This window comes from Pseudochaenichthys georgianus, chromosome 10 (assembly GCF_902827115.2).
Source record: "Pseudochaenichthys georgianus chromosome 10, fPseGeo1.2, whole genome shotgun sequence".
NCBI lineage: Eukaryota > Metazoa > Chordata > Actinopteri > Perciformes > Channichthyidae > Pseudochaenichthys > Pseudochaenichthys georgianus.
Genome location: NC_047512.1, coordinates 1,799,980 through 1,819,960, shown reverse-complemented (window position 1 = coordinate 1,819,960; position 19,981 = coordinate 1,799,980). Strand labels below are relative to the sequence as shown.

Below are 19,981 nucleotides of genomic sequence, written 5' to 3'. Positions count from 1 at the left end.
TTTATAGAAGAAAAACCTCCTTCACTTCATGAAATCTCTGCAGCACCAGGAGGCAGTAACATGTAACTCAGCAGAATCTCAGAAGAGCAGCACCAGCTGCAAAGAGCTGTGCCTTCACTGTGTTTACCTTCATTAGAACAGCTAATGAGCGACCGCAGGCTGCTACCTTTTAACCACCTCTATACACACACTGAACTGCCCAATTATTCCCCCTATTGCCTGTTTTATGATTTCAGAGCCCCACTCTCCATTGTTGTTAATGTTGAAAATAAAACTAGTTTCATAACCACTGTCTTTTAACTGATTTAAATGGGGAAACTGTGGTTATTCATCAGGATTTCGTAGGACTTGACTTGCTTGACTCTCACCCCAGTAACTTGAGACTTGCACATGTATGACTTACTCCAGGGTTCTTAGACCTTTTCCAAAGTCAAATTCAAGCACTTTTCAAGCATTTTCAAGGTGCATTTTCCAGCTTTTCAAGCATCTTACAGCTGTTGTAAATTATATATTTATATACACATACTCAAATGATTATTTCCCTACCTCACATTAAATCAGATTTTCTTTATGCTATAAACAACCAAATATGTGTTTCGTGATAGCATTCTACACAAGGATGAAAAATTAAAGAAAAGAAAACTAAGTTTAATATTTCAAAATTAGTGATCTGTACGTAGACCAGGCCTCCCATATAACCTGTCTGAGCCGATATAAAACAATCAGCCAAATGACTTTAATACATTATTGATTAATTGTTGTTAATCAAGTGTTGAATCAGACTGTAGTTCAACCTGGAGTAAATTCACAAGCTACCCTGCAGTATACAAAGTCATTCAAACTAGCTGCACCTTCACCAGCAATGACTACTTTTACTGTCTTTCACTATATTTTGATGAGAATACTATTCTACTTTCACTTGAGGAACATTTTGAATGCAGGACCTTTACTGTAACAGAGTATTCCTACACTCTGGTACAAGATCTGAGTACTTATAATTTCACTACAAGATCTGAGTACTTAAAATTTCACTACAAGATCTACAATATACTTGTACTTATTCCACCTCTGGTAGTGTATTAGTCTGAATTGTAGCCACAAAATCACGCAGAGCTGCATGCAAATAGACTCACAATGGTAACAAGTGGAAAATAATATTTACAAATGTGTACAATGATTTTAGGTAATGTTGACTACTCAAGACACCTGACTTATACATCTTCAAAGGAAGACTGTGTTCATTCTACAATTACATGGGATTAAAGCAAAAAGTAGTTTTAATGGTATAATACTTCAATTTGATATAAAAGACAGTTTGTTTTCATCTGTTTTTAAATAAACAAAGTCTTGGCTTTCAGAATATTAAACTTGTTTCGGCAAATTCAGATGATAAATACAACTTTGAAGCTTCGGCATAATTACAAGCAGAGAACAGACTAATGTAACGTCACAGAAAGCATAACAACAGCCGGTGTTTCTTGTGAGTGTTTCCCCGGTACACAAACACACTCGCGAGCTTCCCCAAGACCAGTAATACAAACGAAACTGTGTCTTCGGGTCAATGTGACTGATTTCGATAGAGCAAGTCTCATTTGGTTTAGATACGAAACATACTACCAGTAGAAATACATTGCTTTCAAAATCGCTTTGTGTCGAATCAATAGATTATATTTCGTGACTATAACACGAAATGCCGTGAGTGCTTCATCCTCTGAACACTAGTGATGGGAATTCCGGCTTTTCTTGGTGAGCCGGATCATTTGGCTCGGCTCACCAAGAAGAGCCGGCTCTTTCGGCTCCCAAACGGCTCTTCAGTTTACCACATATTATACCTTTTAATTAAATCAAATGTAGCCCTGTTTTGACTAATGATTTATATGTGTACACATATCACTTAAATTATTCAATACATCCTTTGTACTGAAGTATTCAAAAGTAAAAATTACATTTTAATATAAATGATTTGCTGTGGCCAATTGTTTTCATTGCATTTACAGACCCGTGTGACTCTCTGATACCACCCAATGAATGCATTGACTTGCTTGTAGAACCACGCTACACAAAACAGATGGCAACACCTATAAAAACTATTTAAAAGAAAAGGGGCTACTGTATCGACCTATATAAAGTATATAAATATAGTTTTTTATATATAAAAAAATATAGAAGACTATATAGACCAAAAAGATCCTGCATTTTAGCCATGCCTCATTTCGCTCTATTTGCTCTTTCCAGCGCTGTTTTTGCAGGGGGCTGATTCTGTGAGCTGCAGCTGACCACGCCCACCTGCAGGAGAGGGGAGCATGCTTTGAGATCAGCTGCTGGGCTGTCAGAAGAGGGGGAGCAAAAGAGATCTCCGTCCTCCGTGTTTTATTCTTATAGAAGTAAGAAGAGAAGTAATGGGGCAGAAACCCTCCTTTTTACGCAGCGGTCCAGACATAGACATCAAACGGCGACACATATTCAGTTGCCAGTTACTTTGGCATTAGGGCAGGGATATCTAGATACTTTCCAAGGTTTGACATCATGAATTGTGCTACTTTTAAAGCAAGCAACGATGTTTTCAAATCTGTAATCAAAAAGCTCCTCAAAATCACTATCGAAGCAGTTCCTGCCGTTGCTACGTTAGTTCAAACGGTAACAACGGACTACTTTTCTTAGCGGATGCATGTCAATTTAAATAAATGCAAACAACTATTTTTTAAATCAATAAAATCATTTTCTAAATCCATAAAAGCATTTCAATTAATATTGGGAGTCATGTCGTTACTTTGTTGAGAATGTGGCCATGTGTAATAAGCGGGATAATGTGCACATTGCATAATGTGCCTTCAAGCCGATCTAGATCCTTCAGCAAAAAAAAAAAAAACCGTCTCATTTGTCCCCTGCAATTATTATTATCCTTCAATCGAGTTCGCTATTCAACTAGCAAACGTTATCTTAAACAAACGTAACATGCAACGTTAGCCTAATCTAAAATGTTCTACTGCGGCGTACCTTTCATGTGGCTCGTCAGCGCAGACTCTCCCATCGTTATGTTGCAAACTTTGCAGGAGGCTACTCGTGGGCTTGACCCTCGTCTTAGCCATGGCTTGTATTTGTCTTCTGCTAGCCAACGCTCGTTGAAACTGCAACCTCCTGGCACACAGTCATCTATCACTCTCATCAGAATGCCCAGGTCACACGTAACACAAACACTTGCAGGTCGCGCGCATATCGCGGGAAGGTGCAGCGGAGCTGTTTTATGTAGAAGCGAAGCAATTCTTTTCTTTTAATCTAAAAAGCGAACTATTCAGTCAGACAGCAATTTATTGTAAAAGTAAAGCATTTACATTTTCAAGCACTTTATCTCAATTTCAAGCACTTTCCTAACCTTGAAAACACCACGTCAAATTTCAAGAATTTTCAAGGATTTCAAGCATCCGTACGAACCCTGTTACTCCCACCTCTGGTGTACTGGAGACAGAGGGAGGCATCCTGTCACTGCGAGTCTCAGTATGCTCCGTTCGTCTTGTTTTAGTTATTGTTGGTCTAATTATCGTCTAAACTTTGTTGTCTCTGTATGAAACGTCATTTTGAGAGACCATGCTTTTGATCCTGTGGATTACATTTGCCTTCTGCAGACCATGTCTGGCCATTCAACTTTCCAAGACACACCTGAGTGACAGCACAAACAGGTATGGCAAGGAGCCCCGGCCTCTACGCTGCTACAGCCGCGAGGCTATGCTAGAGCTACAATGCGATCGGCTTCCTACGAATACACCAAGCCACCTGTGCTCTTCGACATTGGATGAAATCCCTCGGGAGCCGCTAGAAACACCAGGAAAAAGAGACGAGGAAGGAGGGGAGGCGTTCAGAATTCAGCCGGCCACCACTTCTGTGGGACCCGTTTTCAGTGAAAAGAAAATGTATGATTTTTTTTTTTAAATGTTGAAGTGAAATGCATCGATCTGGTGCACCTTGAGCACAAAATGAATTTATGGATACATCTCTCAACACTCTATGAAAGGGAGCTGTATACTTTTGAATAATCCAAACATCTTTAGAATATGATCACAACCAATAACAAATCATTTAAACTTGTGTATTCTTATCTTACCTAGGTAGCATTCTTTCTTTTTTATTTATGCATTACTAATCACTCCCCTTTTAAACTGTCCTATAGTTCTCTCTCTCACTCTCTCACACTCCCTCTCTCACACTCTCCCTCTCTCTCACACTCTCTCACTCTCTCTGACTCTACTGAGCTGCTGTCTATAGTGTTTTCACTTTAGCCGCGTTCACACTGCGGTACTTTTCCCACAAAGGTTCATGCGAACTTAGTTCATGATCGCGTTCACACCAAAAAGAGCCGGTACTAAAAGTAGTTAATGCGAACCTTTTTACCCCCTCGAAAGTCCCTGCTAGAGAGCAGGGACTTTCGAGCGGCTCTTTTTTGAGAAAAGAGCTATATTCCTGATTGGCTGGGCGGATTGCAAACCACGCCCCGTAACACTCCCAAAAAGTGTTGTGAAGCCGCCATTTTATTATCCTCGCATTAGCATTATTAGCATTAGCCCAGCGCATAAACGCAGAGAGACTAACTTATGGCAACACAAAATAAAACATGGGAGCGGTGGAGATGAGGAGGTGTCGGCGTTCTGGCGATTTACTCGGAAGGCTTCAGTAGAAGCTGCTGGGAGTCCCAGCAGCTTCTACTGAAGCCTTCCCCAACTCCGGGGACTTCCGGCCGGGGACTCCGGGTGGCAGTATACGCCGTGAAGTGGTTTGCGGCCTGCCAGTAAACCCAAAGCAGAAGAAGAAGAAGTGACGTCAGCGGCTTCATTTGCCTAATCCTCCATCAGGGACTTTTTCTGGTGTGAACGCGATCTGTACTTAGTTCATGCGAACTAAAGAGTTCGCATGAACTAAGTTCGCATGAACCTTTGTGGGAAAAGTACCGCAGTGTGAACGCGGCTTTTGACCATCTAGTCAGTGTTGGTGATTTTAACATCCATGTTGACAACCCCCAGGACAGAGGGGCTGTCTTGATAACTATGGACTGACTCAGCATGTGACGGAGCCCACTCACAATAAGGGGCACACTGGACTTAAGGATCTCAAGGGGTCTGAATATCTCTGAGGTTGTGGTGACTGATGTTGCGCTCTCTGATCATTCCTTTGAGAGCTCTATTTCTGTTCACACAAATGTTCAAAAAGAGGTAACCACAAAGCGATATTTAACTGAAAATAATAGGCCAAAAACAAAAACAACGCACGTGCCTTGTTCGCTACCGTCGACAGACTAACTAACCTCAGTAGCCTCTGAGCTTCTATCCACCAGGGCCTGCAATGACTTTGCCTTCTTCACTGACAACATTCAGAACATCAGACAAGCAGTCAGCGCCTCTGCATCAGGAACAGCAAATGTGTTGTCTCTGTGTCCACCTAACATCAATTCAGACACCATGACACAGTTCCATCAGATTAATGATAAAAACCTAGAGGACATTATACAACTTCTGAAGTCCTCCTCCTGCTGCCTTGATATTATTCCAACAGGATTTTTCCAAGATGTTTTTCCTTGCATGGCCTCAGATCTACTTCACATAGTAAACAAATCTCTTCACTCAGGTATTTTTCCACAGGCTCTGAAAACTGCAGTCATTAAACGGCTCTTAAAAAAGAATAATCTTGATGCTTCAGTAATGAACAATTACAGGCCCATATCAAACCTGCCATTTCTAGGTAAAATCATTGAAAAAGTTGTTTTTCAACAGTTGAGTAACTTCGTGCATTTAAATAGCTGTTTCGATGTGTTCCAGTCAGGCTTTCGTCCAAACCACAGCACTGAGACTGCTCTTGTAAAGGTCTTTAATGACATCCACTTATGGCGCATTTCCACTGCAGGGCCTCGTACGGCTTAGTACGGTATAGCTAGGCCTTGGTAGGCCAGGCTCACTTGATCCTGCGTTTCCAATACAGTTTAGAAACTGGGGCAGTAACTATAGTAACGCAGTGTAGGCGGAGTCGTGACGTCATCTTCAATGTGAACCACAAAACCAACATCAGCCGTTAGCTGTTAGCCCTCAGAGCTCACAGCTCCTCATATCTGTTCAGAAACTAGACACAAGTGAAACAAGTACAAACCACAGACTGCCTGTGTCATGGTGAATACAGTCGCTGGTTTATTTCTGTCTGTAGGCCGTTGTTGTGAGTGTGGACGGTCGGAGCATATACTGCGTTAGCTTAGCCGATCTCCATTAAAAAAACACGCATTTTAAAAGGTTTCTCGTCTGCCGTCTGTCTGCAGACTTGTCAAAGCATTAATTCATGGTTTTTACTAACCGGTATCAGCATGTTGTTACTTCGGCAAAACTGCTCCACCTGTTAGAAATCTGCTCAAAGATTGTTGGTCACCCTGCCAGAGACTTTCTGACTCACAGACCATAATAACCTGAGAGGCTGTCCACCAGCATCACCTGGGACCCAAAGCATGCTCCAACAGAGAATCTGAACTGCTACCATCCAATGGAGATTCACTGAAGTCAGCCTGAAGCATCCTTTGTGCTCCAGTCAGTCCTCTCAGGGAACACAGAGCTACAGATCAGATGCAGGCTGAAGGCTCTTTGAGCAGCTCTCACTGGTCCTGCTGTTATGTTACATGTTAGTTGTTTGTTTCTCATGTATTGTGTTTGTCTTATGTGTCTATGTTGATGTTACACATGGAGCTGCTGTGATGCAAGTCACATTTCAGACTTGATCTGACAACTAAAGAATCGTAGACAACAACGTTCTAACCTCCATCTAACCATATTGTGCATTCATATTGTATATTTCAAACGGGTTGTGATCTTTCATTTGGGGATAACAGTGTTAGGCATTCGTGAGGTGCAACAACGTGAACGTGAACCTTTCTGTTGGCTGCTTGTTAGCAGTAGTGTTAATTTCGTCAGCTATTTTTTTATTTAGTTTTAGTCTTAGTCCTGTGTTAAATTTCCTTTTTAGTTTTAGTCATATTTAGTCACCTTCATCCTGTTTTTATTTAGTCAAGTTTTAGTCGACTAAAAGTCTGAGCATTTTAGTCTTATTTTAGTCAAAGAAAACAAATTATTTGTGTCTACTTTTTGTCAATGAAAACTGTTGAGTCTTTTTTAGTCATCAGATTATATAGAACATTTCAGTCAAACTAGTCTAGCCAAAACCAATAATTTGTCATTTTAGTATATAAATAAATAAGATTATCTTGTCCTTATTTGATGAAAAACACAGGTTGAATGATTAAGCAGCTTTGCAGAGAGTGTCTGGTCAGGTTTGTGGTGTTTTACCAGCTGTGTTATGGCCACATTGCTTTTTTTCTCCGCCTCATTGTAGCGAAAATGTGCCCAAATATCACATCGTTTCTTTCTCCCAAGCAGTGGTGGCTTTAGACTTTTTCGTTGTCAGTCATTTTGACGGACAGGATCGTAACATTTCCGTCATAATCCATTATTACCCGTCGAGTGCACAATGTATCACTCACTCGCGCTGACGGGGGGGTATTCGGTTAACGCGACCACTGCTCCTAAACCCTGTTGTTGCCATTTTATTTTCTGTTAAATAAGGTTAGTAAGACCATGAGTTAGACCCGAGTCTTCCTAACAGTTCATATTGTGCCGCTGCCCGGTGTAATTCAAATGTACCGCCGCGCGCAGCACAGAAACAGCTGCTGCTCTGCCGCAGCACCGGAAATGGAACTGCTGGGAGAAAAACTGACTATCAGAGATGTAACGTTATCTTTGATAATATTTCGTCTCCTCATTTTTCGTCACCGAAAGTAAAGAGAGATTTTGTCATAGTTTTTATTTAGTAAACTACATTTTCGTCTCGTCACTTTTCGTCAACGATATTGCATAATGATTTCGTTACAGTTATTGTTTACTGCCGTTGGTGCCGTCTCGTCATCGTCGTTGGCGAACATATTTCGTCATAGTTTTAGTCAACGAAATTAACACTAGTTAGCAGACCCTTCACGCAATAGCAGATCGAACAGGTTCAGCAAGCGAGGGATCATTGTCCACGAGTAAATTGATTGCAGATGGCTTCGTGCTCGCGGACGGATACAAAAATAATAATGAATGTTTATGTTTATTAAGGATCCCCATTAGCTTTTGCTCTCGACAAAAGCTACTCTTCCTGGGGTCCGACACTTAAAATAATACAACAATAATACACTGAATGGGTCGGGAAATATACTTTGGTGGCCGTTAAACCTGGGCGGCACAAGTAAAGTCTATGTGAGGAAAACCCTGGACTTGAATTTTGAATTGAGCCGTCCCTTATAGATACTGTGGAAGCTATTCAGTATTTTTTACATTTATTTAAATGTATTTATTTGTTATTTTGTAGAATTAATTTACAGCCATATTATTTGAGTTAAGTTGTGTTCCAGCTAAAATGCTTTTATTTTGAAGGTGATGGGTCAATTTGGGCACACAGCTGGGTTCATTTAAAGAGCCTGTGACACGGTTTTCCCCCATCATCCAAACCCATCAATTTGAGTACATATTGTCCCCTTGAAAACCGTTACTGAACTGATTTTGGATATTTGTACTTTGATAACCATTAATCCTTCAATGTTGACAATTTTCTGGATCTTCTCGCGGATTCTTCAAGTCCCGCCAAATGATGTGTGACGTCATTGCGGGCACAGCGCTCCAGCTGCACGGTCCAGGATCCCAGCATCTGCATGTAAACCTTTATATATATATACAGTCAGATGTAAACGCACGACGGCGCACACAGCAGCAAGCTCAGACAGCGATGACAGGTTAATGTTGAACGTGTCTGAGAGCTCATATGAGGCTGAAGGATCGGTTTATGTTGTATCTTCTAAGTTTAGGAATGAGGTGCGTCAATATGGGCGATCATACGGTCATGTAGCCAGTGGTGGACTGGGACTAAAAATCATCCCGGGACTCTCGACCGGCCCACTTCGGTACCGCTAGTAAGCTGTCAACGGGGGGAGTGGGATGTAAAATACAAATATAATGTATAATGTCTGTGTCTTTGACATTAGCGCTGCTCGCCACCTGTGCCCTGTACTACGAAGCCAGTTCAACAGACCCTGGATATGTTTGAGTAACAAACAAACTAACAACAAACTAACAAACGAGATCTCGCTAAGCGGTCCTACGACGCTGGTTATCAACTCGGTAAATCAAGCCAGGGTTTCTCTCTCCAGCTGAGAGCGCGTTCACGTCTAAGGCACGAGTGGATCTGACTTTAATTACATTTGTCTCGAGTGTTTCGTCAACATAATGTGTTAAATAATACTTCTGCATCCAGTCTGTGACACTGTGAGTGTTGCACGGCCAGATACGGCTCAGCGGACTCAGATCAGGACATATATGATATATTATGATATTATATGATCGATGATCTGATTGATGATGTAATATGAATGATAAGTGCGACACGTCGGCGTCTTCTCTGCATGGCAGTTTAAACTGTATTTCCTTTATCCTGTAATATGACTTGAGAGATTTAAACTCCGCACACTGAGTTCATCTCTTTTCTATAGATGCCGGAGGCGGGCAGCGTCAGGTAAAATAAGTTATGTAGCCTTCTCAAACCTGAGCCTCACGCGCCGCCTATGGGGGATGTGCTAGTTACTTATCCGACCGGCCCACTTCGGTACCGGCCCATCGGGATTCGTCCCGATGGCCAGTCCGCCACTGCACCCAGCCCACGTAAACTGTCAACGGGGGGAGCCTCGCTGCGGGGAAACGGTGGACCTAGTGTCCCAATCAGAGTGGGAATAATAATAATAATCCGTGCATTTTATCCATTAATTTCCCCAACATTGTGGTAAAAAACCACACGTTTAATCCATGTTGGTGTACTACAACTACAAAAAGCATCGGTTTGTTTTCTCATCAGGAAATGCAGACCGGCTCAAACAAACGATTTTTAATCATCATCCTCACTCATCATTTAATGTATCATATGTTCGCCGAATTGACATGAAAGCACTAATAAATGTAGTTTCATCCACTTGAGTTTACAACCACAAAAATAATCGATTTGTTTTTATATCACATCCGACGGGAGGAAATTCAGCAGCTCTCACTCCCGATTTTTAATCCTGATGTAATCATCATCTTCACCACGATCATTTATGTTTATGTCGCCGAATTGACATGAAAGCACTGACAAATATGAATATACTGTAGTCAGCTTCATTAAAACGTTATTAACGTGCCTAAACTCAGTAATTCACCATTTCTACGCATGACACAACACACTTTGTCCGTGTTTGGCTCTCGAAGCTTTCCCGCATTGACGTCACTTCCGGCTCCCCCCAAAACTTCAAAATGAGTGAAGGAATTTCCCCGCGATGTTCGAAATTATTGATATTTAACGAAACGGTATCGCTTTTTCTTTTTTAAACTGACGGTTCGAGATTACTAGTAGCCCAATATTTCATTGCACAACAGTTGTTGGGATGGTGTCACAGGCTCTTTAAGTCAATCAGGGCACAGCAGCAGTCAGTGGGCACCGGGAAGGTCTATGGTTTTTTACCAGTATCAGGGCTGAGTTCAGCAAACATTTCAACACCTTTTGCTGTATTGATCTTGCCAAGGTGAAGCTAATAAATACCACAAAAACGTCGATGCCTTGTCTGGACAATGGACTCATTACCAACTCATGATGTGCGTAAGATCCACTATACCTGGTGCCTCAGTGGCCTTTTGAAGTTTTATTGTTGTTGACAAATAGCCACTACAGATACTATGTCTTTACGTATTAGTGATGGGAATCCCGGCTCTTTTTAGTGAGTCGGATCATTTGGCTCGGCTCACTAAGAAGAGCCGGCTCTTTCGGCTCCCAAGCGGCTCTTCGTGTTACCACAGTTTACCAGAGCCTCAGTTTCGCCGCTGCGAGGCTCCGGCGCTCGCAGTTCACGCGCGTGCTCCACTAGCACAGGAACACGCTTTGCTGGCGGTGAAAAGAATCCCACCAGACTCCTTCGCCCCTCCAGCAGAGGGATGTCCTTCTCCTGTTTCCTCATTTCAAGCGATAAAAACTCTTCTGGACGCCCTCGGCTCGAGTCCAGGGCGTTCCGAGCTGAATAAGGGCGTCAAATGACGGCAAGACGCCCGCCTGGCGGAAACGCTGGAATTAGGAATATATTGTGATGAAGTGCACACTGACCTGAGCTCCAGGGGTCTCCTTGTTCTCCTCCATGCTGCTCTCAGTGCTCCTTCTCCGGCTGGGGCTCTGAAATAATCAACACAACTACAGCTGACGCAAAACAAGACAACTCAATACAACCGACAGACACAACCAAACTAATCCACAGCTACTTCGTAGGTTCTACTGTGGGATAAATAATGTTAGAGAAATTAATTATTACGGTAACACACACACACACACCCACCCACACCCGCGGAACACTGGGTCCTGATGAAGACCACAGAGCTGCTTCAGGTCCTCTCTGGGAACACTGGGTCCTGATGAAGACCACAGAGCTGCTTCAGGTCCTCTCTGGGAACACTGGGTCCTGATGAAGACCACAGAGCTGCTTCAGGTCCTCTCTGGGGACACTGGGTCCTGATGAAGACCACAGAGCTGCTTCAGGTCCTCTCTGGGGACACTGGGTCCTGATGAAGACCACAGAGCTGCTTCAGGTCCTCTCTGGGAACACTGGGTCCTGATGAAGACCACAGAGCTGCTGCAGGTCCTCTCTGGGGACACTGGGTCCTGATGAAGACCACAGAGCTGCTTCAGGTCCTCTCTGGGGACACTGGGTCCTGATGAAGACCACAGAGCTGCTTCAGGTCCTCTCTGGGGACACTGGGTCCTGATGAAGACCACAGAGCTGCTGCAGGTCCTCTCTGGGGACACTGGGTCCTGATGAAGACCACAGAGCTGCTTCAGGTCCTCTCTGGGGACACTGGGTCCTGATGAAGACCACAGAGCTGCTTCAGGTCCTCTCTGGGGACACTGGGTCCTGATGAAGACCACAGAGCTGCTTCAGGTGGAAAACTGTCAGGAGTGAAGAGGAGGAATTCAAAGAGTTTATTCAATGATATGTTCTATTTCTAGATGCTTATATGCAGTGTTTTATCACACCATGTGCAGTGCCTTGTCTCATCTCTGCTGCTGTGACGTAAACATGTTCCAAATTGATCCATTTAGTCAATGTGATGTTAAGCAGAGGAGAACATGATAGAAAGGTCAGATAGTTATTAACATTACATGCAAATGACTTTAACCATTACGATATCAAGTTTTCTGTGTAAATTATTATTAATACAATACAAATATTTAGATATAATTCATCATAATCTGTGTAGCAACTCACATTCTAACTTACAGCTCACAGTTTGTTCACTTTTATTTCATTAAAATGACTTTATTCACATAGAAAGTGACTTTAACGGTTGTTTGAACCACGGTTATAACGCTATCTGTGTCATTAACTATCACTAAGTTAACACAGAAAGCAAACATTAGCCAGTAAGACTGTTTAATGTACTCCATGTACACAGTATTTCCTGTATATTGTGTATTCTTTAGATACTCTAGTGATATGTGTCCCGTGTGTAAACTTGCTGCTAATGCTTCATTTTCATTATATCTTATTGTATCTTTTAAATATGCTTAACTTGTGTAATGCCTGAAAACACTTCTGCTGTGACACAATCATTTCTCAGTTTAAGGTAAATAATTATTTAAATAAAGTATATCTATTTATCTAATGAGCTGAACCGTCGCTTAGCTTAGCGCTAGCTGCTAACTGAAGAACCCCATTCATTTCAATGGGAAAATGCTGCGTCACAGAATTGCGATGCTAACAAGCATATATTTAAAACTATATCTATGGTAAAGAGCACCATCACAACAACTCAAACTGTCTTAAAGACAACTGGTGTAATAAATAACTCAAATAAAGTCAGCTTAGCATTACAAATCAACTGTTCCTCACCCAGAGCCGAACTGTAATAATAACTGTAGCTGTTAGCTGTTAGACTTTTAGACTTTAGCTGTTAGCTTTTAGACTGTAGCTTTTAGACTGTAGCTATTAGCCTTTATTTAAAGATAATTTGAGACTATTTTTGGCGCACATTTTAAAAAAAATGTGTGAGTTTCTTTCTTCCAATATTACAGCTGCGTTAAATAAGATAACTTCTAATTCGTGATTAACTGTAAACTAAGCTAACAGGTGTAAATACACTTAATGAAACCTCTGTGTGTGTTTAATCCACTCACCTCTTCTTCTTCTTTTTCTTCTTCTCTCGGTTTTTCTTCTTCTTCTTCTTCCGTGTGTATTGGCGGTTGGCAAACCAACTTGTAGGTGCATTACCGCCACCAACTGGACTGGAGTGTGGACAAGAGACTAAGCAGAAAACAATAAACAAAGAACCAAAACTCTAGATTATTTTAAATGTATCAATTTCTCTTAGAAACGTAATAATCTCACAATATATATTGCCTGATGTTTTCCCTAACAGCCCTGATAGCGACAAGTCATGGCATTTTGCTTTCTTCAGTGTCTGGAAAAGCACATTTCTCTGAGTACTATATTTCCTGCAAAGCAGTAAAACATGCTCAACAGTTCCTGGCTGGCTGCAGTGTATACACTTTCCGGTTGGATGCTTTCCTATTATACTTAATGTATGATTGAGACCTGTATGACCTATTCTCATCCGAGAAATGACATTGTCCTCCCTTCTTTTAAACCCCACCTTCCTTCCATCCCCCACATACCTTTGCATTTTATAAAGATGTCTTCCTGTATCACTAAGGTGAGTGTGGTGCGGGTAGATCGCGGACCGTTAAAAAAGAAGTAACAAAAGAAAGAAAAAGAAAAATAATGTTTGAAAAATACGTTTTTAGATGTAAACCTATCATCCACCACCCCGTTAGCAGGTGCCACTTGATTGACGTATATTTGAGACGCCTCAATAATATAATACATACAAAATAAGAGAAGTGAGAAGGGCCCTGTGACTGGACGAGAGGTGGCAGATGGAAGTGACGAGGCAGGAAGCGAGTCAGGAGACATGAGAGGCTTCTCAATACTCAAATTTCCCCTCCTCGACTCCTCGACTCCTCGGTCCTCCGGTAGTGACCCGGAAATGAATTTCAGCACGCCATTTTGAAGGACGTCTCATTTCTCTAAATGCACACCGAGGACCGAGGATCGAGCGTCGAGGAGGCTCTCTGGAGGAGCTATAACCGAGGATACACTGATGGTTCCTCCACGGCTCCTCCGCGGATGCATTTCCGGGAACGGTGGAAGCGTGACGCACGGCCGGACTTATCTCAGCCAATGACAGCTCTCCATGCATCCCCTGGATATTATTTTAGAAACTGCTCTCATCGCAACGCGATGTTTACAGTGAGCACAGCTGTGAGGTGCAGAAAGCAGAGCAGTGTGTAAAATATACATCACTCAGTAGAACAGACCTACTCTCTTTATTTGCTTTAGTTTAGTAGATATCTACAAAGAGTCGATATTTTTCTAAGACCATTTAGTGCTTCACAATAAAATACACAACGGCTGTAGCCTGATTATGCTTTAGGAGCTGTAGGTGTGTGTGTGGTACAGTGTGTAGGTGTGTGTGTGGTAGGTTACAGTGTGTAGGTGTGTGTGTGGTACAGTGTCGGTGTGTGTTGTACAGTGTGTAGGTGTGTGTGTTGTACAGTGCGCAGATGCGGCGGACAGACAGGTCTCAGTTGGTTTGGTGTCCTCTGCTTACTTTTAATACTTGCAAATACAATTTATGGCCTGTAATTTCAATTCCCAATTTCAGCGACCAGAGAGAGTGGGGGGGATATATCCAGTCTCTGATTGTGTTACGTTATTATGAGAGTGCTCTCACACTTTAAATTGCATATATTTATATATATGTGTGTGTGTGTGTGTGTGTGTGTGTGTGTGTGTGTGTGTGTGTGTGTGTGTGTGTGTGTGTGTGTGTGTGTGTGTGTGTGTGTGTGTGTGTGTGTGTGTGTCCGCATCTGTAGCCTGTTATTGTCTCATTATACCACTCTCAATGAATTCAAAGTAAATATGTGGGGGAACAATGTTCAGCTGATCTAACAGAGATTATAAAATATGACAAAACACTCGACAGCTGATGCAGCTGTTGCCACGTAATAATGAACGGACGTCGCTTTAATATGACCGCTCAGAGGAGAGGAGTTCTCATTTCTTTAAACGTCTGCTGCTTCCCCTCCTCTCTCCTCGGTTCCCCTCCTCGGTCCTCCGCTCGCATCTCCTGTGGGCGGGTCTAAGTATCGAGGAGGGGAGTCGAGGAGGGGAAATTTGAGTATTGAGAAGCCTCTATGGGCCTTTTCTCATTTAATCAAATCCCCCTCCTCGACTCCTCGACTCCTCGGTCCTCCGGTAGTGACCCGGAAATGAATTTTAGCGCGCCATCTTGAAGGACATCTCATTTCTCTAAATGCACTTCGAGGATCGAGCATCGAGGTCGAGGAGGCTCTCTGGAGGAGCTATATCCGAGGATACACTGATGGGTCCTCCACGGTCCTCCACGGCTCCTTCGTGATGCATTTCCGGGAACAGAGATGTTTCAGAAGAGGCTTCTCAATTCTTAAATTTCCCCTCCTCGAGACTTAGTTCCGCCCACAGGAGATGCGAGTGAAGGACCGAGGAGGGGAACCGAGGAGAGAGGAGGGGAAGCAGCAGACGTTTAAAGAAATGAGAACTCCTCTCCTCTGAGCGGTCATATTAAAGCGACGTCCGTTCATTATTACGTGGCAACAGCTGCATCAGCTGTCGAGTGTTTTGTCATATTTTATAATCTCTGCTGGATCAGCTGAACATTGTTCCCCCACATATTTACTTTGAATTCATTGAGAGTGCGGTATAATGAGACAATAACAGGCTACAGATGCGGACACACACACACACATATATTTATATAAATATATGCAATTTAAAGTATGAGAGCTCTCTCATAATAACGTAACACAATCAGAGACTGGCAGTGTTGGGAAAGTTCACTTTCTACATGAACTAGTTCAGTTCACAGTTCACACATTTTAAAATGAACTAGTTCAGTTCATAGTTCATAATTCAAAATGTTGAACTAAAGTTCATGGTTTCAAAAATGAACTAATTTATAGTTCATAGTTATTTTTTCAATACGTTGCTGCGAGCTATTATTTGTCTCCTGTACGATGTTAATGGGCCATTTCAATTTTTACAATATCCTCAGAGGGCCGTACAAGTTATTGACCTCTGCTTAAAAAAACTAAAATCACAGCCCATTTATTTCATTCTGTGCAAAGAAAAAGCAACCTCTTAATCCAGATATCTCACCATGACTCGCGTATGCATGCACATGCACGGTGTGGTGTGACCACCAAAACAGAAAGATATGGACACAAGATGTGTGCAAATGTATTTAGTTTCCTATCCATGTGAACATGATTTAAGTGGGGGGGGGGACCTAACCTCCTCTAGGGGGGTTTGCTCCCCCGGGAATATTTTTTTTAAATGTTGAAGTTAAAAGCATCAATCTGGTGCACTTTGAAAGCAACATTAGGAGATCTATGGACACATCTCTCAACACCCAAACACAACTGTAAGCAGATTTTCTTTTAATTTATGGATATTTGACAAATCACTACCCTTTCAAACTGTATTCTTCTTTATTAATAACTGTCATATAGTATTTTATACCTGTTTACTTTATTCTCTTATTTTTTTTATAACTATAATGATCATATAAAGATGTGCCTTTACCTCACTGGTTGTAGACAAAGCTTCTTATATTCGTTAGCATAGCTAGCTAACCAGATGCTAATGATAACAACAAAGTTATTGACTGAATGACAGATGAGCAGATCGCCACTGGGCTTTCAACTAAAGACACAGACACGCAGAAACTGCGGCATGTGTATGGACTTTCTGCCATTTCTGAAGTGCTGGAGTGACGTTCTGGTGCTCTCCGTCAGAACTGCACCCCTGTCAGTCGAGACATATACCACGTGATGACACGTTAGGCTCGTGTTGTGTTCAAGGACCCTGATCTTGGCCAGGAAAAACAGGTACTTGCTTGTTTAATTTTTTTGCGGTCTAGATTTCTTTCATTTTTTTATTTTTTGCGTGTGTTTATAAATTACCTCGAGGGCCGTACCAAATTGTCTCGCGGGCCGTATACGGCCCGGAGGCCGGAGGTTCCCCACCCCTGCCGTAGAGTCTCACTATGAGCGAGTGCTGCTGCAGCTGCTCTCGGCTTCGTCCATACTAATTCATTCATTCATTCAATGCTCGCCGGTTCCGCGGTTCCACATTGTTTGTTGTGAGGAGTCTGATATATTTAGTATATTTATATTTTAGTGCGACAGCCAGGGGGGACAGGCGCGTACGCGTCACAGGCAGCTTGCTGTTGCCAAATTGGGTGGTTTTCCGCATTATTTTGAAGCCTGTTTACGGTGTGTTTTAACTGGGTTTTCGGCTGAAAGGCATATGAAATCTGGCACACTTTTGAACGCCGTTATAATACAGTGCTGAGAATGAACGCACTTTTGAACGCCGTTATACAGCGCTGAAAATGAACGCGTTCTCAATTACGTTCATCTAGCGGAAATACAGTACGTTCAGTTCACGTTCGCCCAAAATATGAACGCGTTCATGAACGATCGTTCATTGAACGCGTTCAGGTACATCACTGGAGACTGGATATATCCCCCCCCTCTCTCTCTGGTCGCTGAAATGGGGAATTGAAATTACAGGCCAAAAGTTGTATTTACAAGTATTAAAATAAAGTAGTTATGCAGATGTGACCGGACGTCACGTCTCCTCCCTCTGTGACGCTGCTTGGCACCATGCCAAATCCAAGATCTCTGGAGCTCTGTGGTACACCAGGTCGTGAAGGCGCCATCTGGTGAAGGAACAGTCTATACGGTGGCCCCAGTGAATGACCTACAACGAGTCCGAAATGTCCACCGGGACATGTTGAAGGCTGTGGTTCGTCCTGAGGCCACCGCTTTTCCGCCCAGGCCTCCACCTCCACCCGTGTCGACTGTCTTAACAGATCACTCCTCTGCCGATAGCGACCTTTGGCTGTTGGTTCCGGAGACTCACTCTTCACCACCTGCAGTAGCTCCAGGTGCTTCTTGTCCCTCTGTTGCAACCCCTTTGCAGGCCAGGCCTGTTCAGGAAGTGCCTCACCGTGCAGGTTGCCTCCTCCCAGGTCTTTCAGTGTCCTCAACCGATCAGCCCAGTACTAACCATCAGGCTGTGCGTCGAACTGTTCGCCCTACGGCTGGCCACCACTCAAATGTCCACCATCTTCCTCGGTCTACAGGCCCTCAGGACAACGTAGCAAGTCCACTTCGGGCCTGTTATGTATGTGTCACATCAGTTGTGACTGTGCCTTTAAGATGGCACCGGGAGTTTTGGGATGTGTGAACCGGATACAGTTGTGTTGTTGTGGTGTTGTCATGGAAGCGTATGCAACAACGTGTTCAATAAACGGTCAACCTAAATGTCGTAGTCCATAGTCTTACATATACAACATTGGCGACGAGGATTATGGATTCTCTACTATCACCTCTCTCCCCGTTCCTCGCACTGCCGGGCGAACCGCCGATTCCGTGGGTTCGCTGGCTTGATTCCTTCGAAACGTTCATAGTAGCCGCGGGGCTAGCTGAAGCTAACGACGACAGGAAGAAAGCCCTGCTGATACACTCACTGGGCAGCGAGGGACAGCGGATTTTTCGGACTCTCGGACTCGCTCCGAAATATGCGGACTGTGTTACACTGCTCACTGGACACTTTGCTGCCCCACAAAATGTTATGCTCCGGCGGATTGTTTTTCGGCAACGCCAGCAACAGGCGGGTGAGTCCGTCCACCATTACGTGGCTGATCTGAGGGGACTAGCCAGCCTCTGTAAATTCGGGGCGCTGGAGGATGAACTAATACGGGATCAGCTGGCTGAGCACACTAACAGCCCGACTCTCAGAGAAAAGCTGCTAATGATGACAGACAAGCTCACTTTAACAAGAGCAGTGGAGGTAGCTTTCCAGCTTGAGTCAGCAGCAGCCTTAGCATCCCAGCTAGCTCCCTCCTCCGGTTCTTTTCCCCACAGACCCATGCTACTAACTCAAACGGTGGTGCTACCCATGGAGCCTCACGGGGAGGTTTTCCCTGAGGACAACTTTGATGTGAACTTTGCAGCACGCCAGGGTACGGCAGCACGCCGGCCCTGTGATAATTGTGGCTCATCATCGCACCAGAGTCGAGCTCCGAACTGCCTGCCAAGGGACAGAGGTGTCAACGCTGTGGCAGACAGAACCATTTTGCACGGGTCTGTCGCTCTGTTCCTGCAGCCGACGGCCCACCTCCACGTACGCCTGGGCCACACGCACCGACGACCATCCACTCCGTGGGCGCCATCTCCCGACGGCTAAAGTGCTGCACGGTGGAGCTGGATGGGGTCTGCCTCCCGCTGCTGCTGGATACGGGGGCCTCCAAGTCCCTCCTGAATGTTTCCACGGTCCGGCGTCTCTTTCCGCTCCGAACAATCACCGCCGACGCCGAGGATTTGTACGGGTATGGACACTCTAAAATTGGAATGGCGGGCACAATCACCTTGGCTGTGCGTTACGGGACTAAGGCTCTCCCCGCATTCACCTTTCAAGTGTCTCACCAGGGGGCCAACCTCATGGGTTTTGATTTGTTTTGTGAGTTGGGTTTCACCCTTGTGGACAATTCTGGGGCCGCTATCTTGTCTGTTGGCTCGCCGTGGCATCAGTGCTGGCCTGCCCTGTTCAGTGGTTTGGGCTGCCTCACCGCCTTTGACCACCAGCCCCTCCTCAAGCCTGAGGTACACCCTGTGATTCAGCCCATACGCCGCCTGCCTCTCGCCCTGCGCGACGACGTCACCGCCGAGCTGCAAAAACTCTTGGACACGGGCATCATCGAACGCATTGATGCTTCCCCGTGGATTTCAAACCTGGTGGTGGTGAAGAAGAAGT

At 43.8% G+C, this 19,981-nt stretch overlaps 1 protein-coding gene across 2 annotated transcripts in view; it reads right to left on the bottom strand.

The window, feature by feature from the left end:
- LOC117453979 (zinc finger protein 726-like) overlaps positions 1-11,681 on the bottom strand; it is a 154,984-nt gene extending 143,303 nt beyond the window's left edge. The window contains exons 1-2 of one of the 2 annotated variants that reach the window (XM_034093030.2): positions 11,402-11,681; positions 11,176-11,241 (exon numbers count right to left, since the gene is read on the bottom strand). In XM_034093030.2, coding sequence (XP_033948921.2) covers positions 11,176-11,208 — 33 coding nt within the window. In that variant the 5' untranslated portion in view covers positions 11,209-11,241; positions 11,402-11,681. Of the gene's footprint in view, positions 1-11,175; positions 11,374-11,401 lie in introns of those variants that run through there. The other variant, XM_071204564.1, reaches the window with a different exon arrangement.
- Between the last annotated feature and the right edge of the window lie 8,300 nt (positions 11,682-19,981).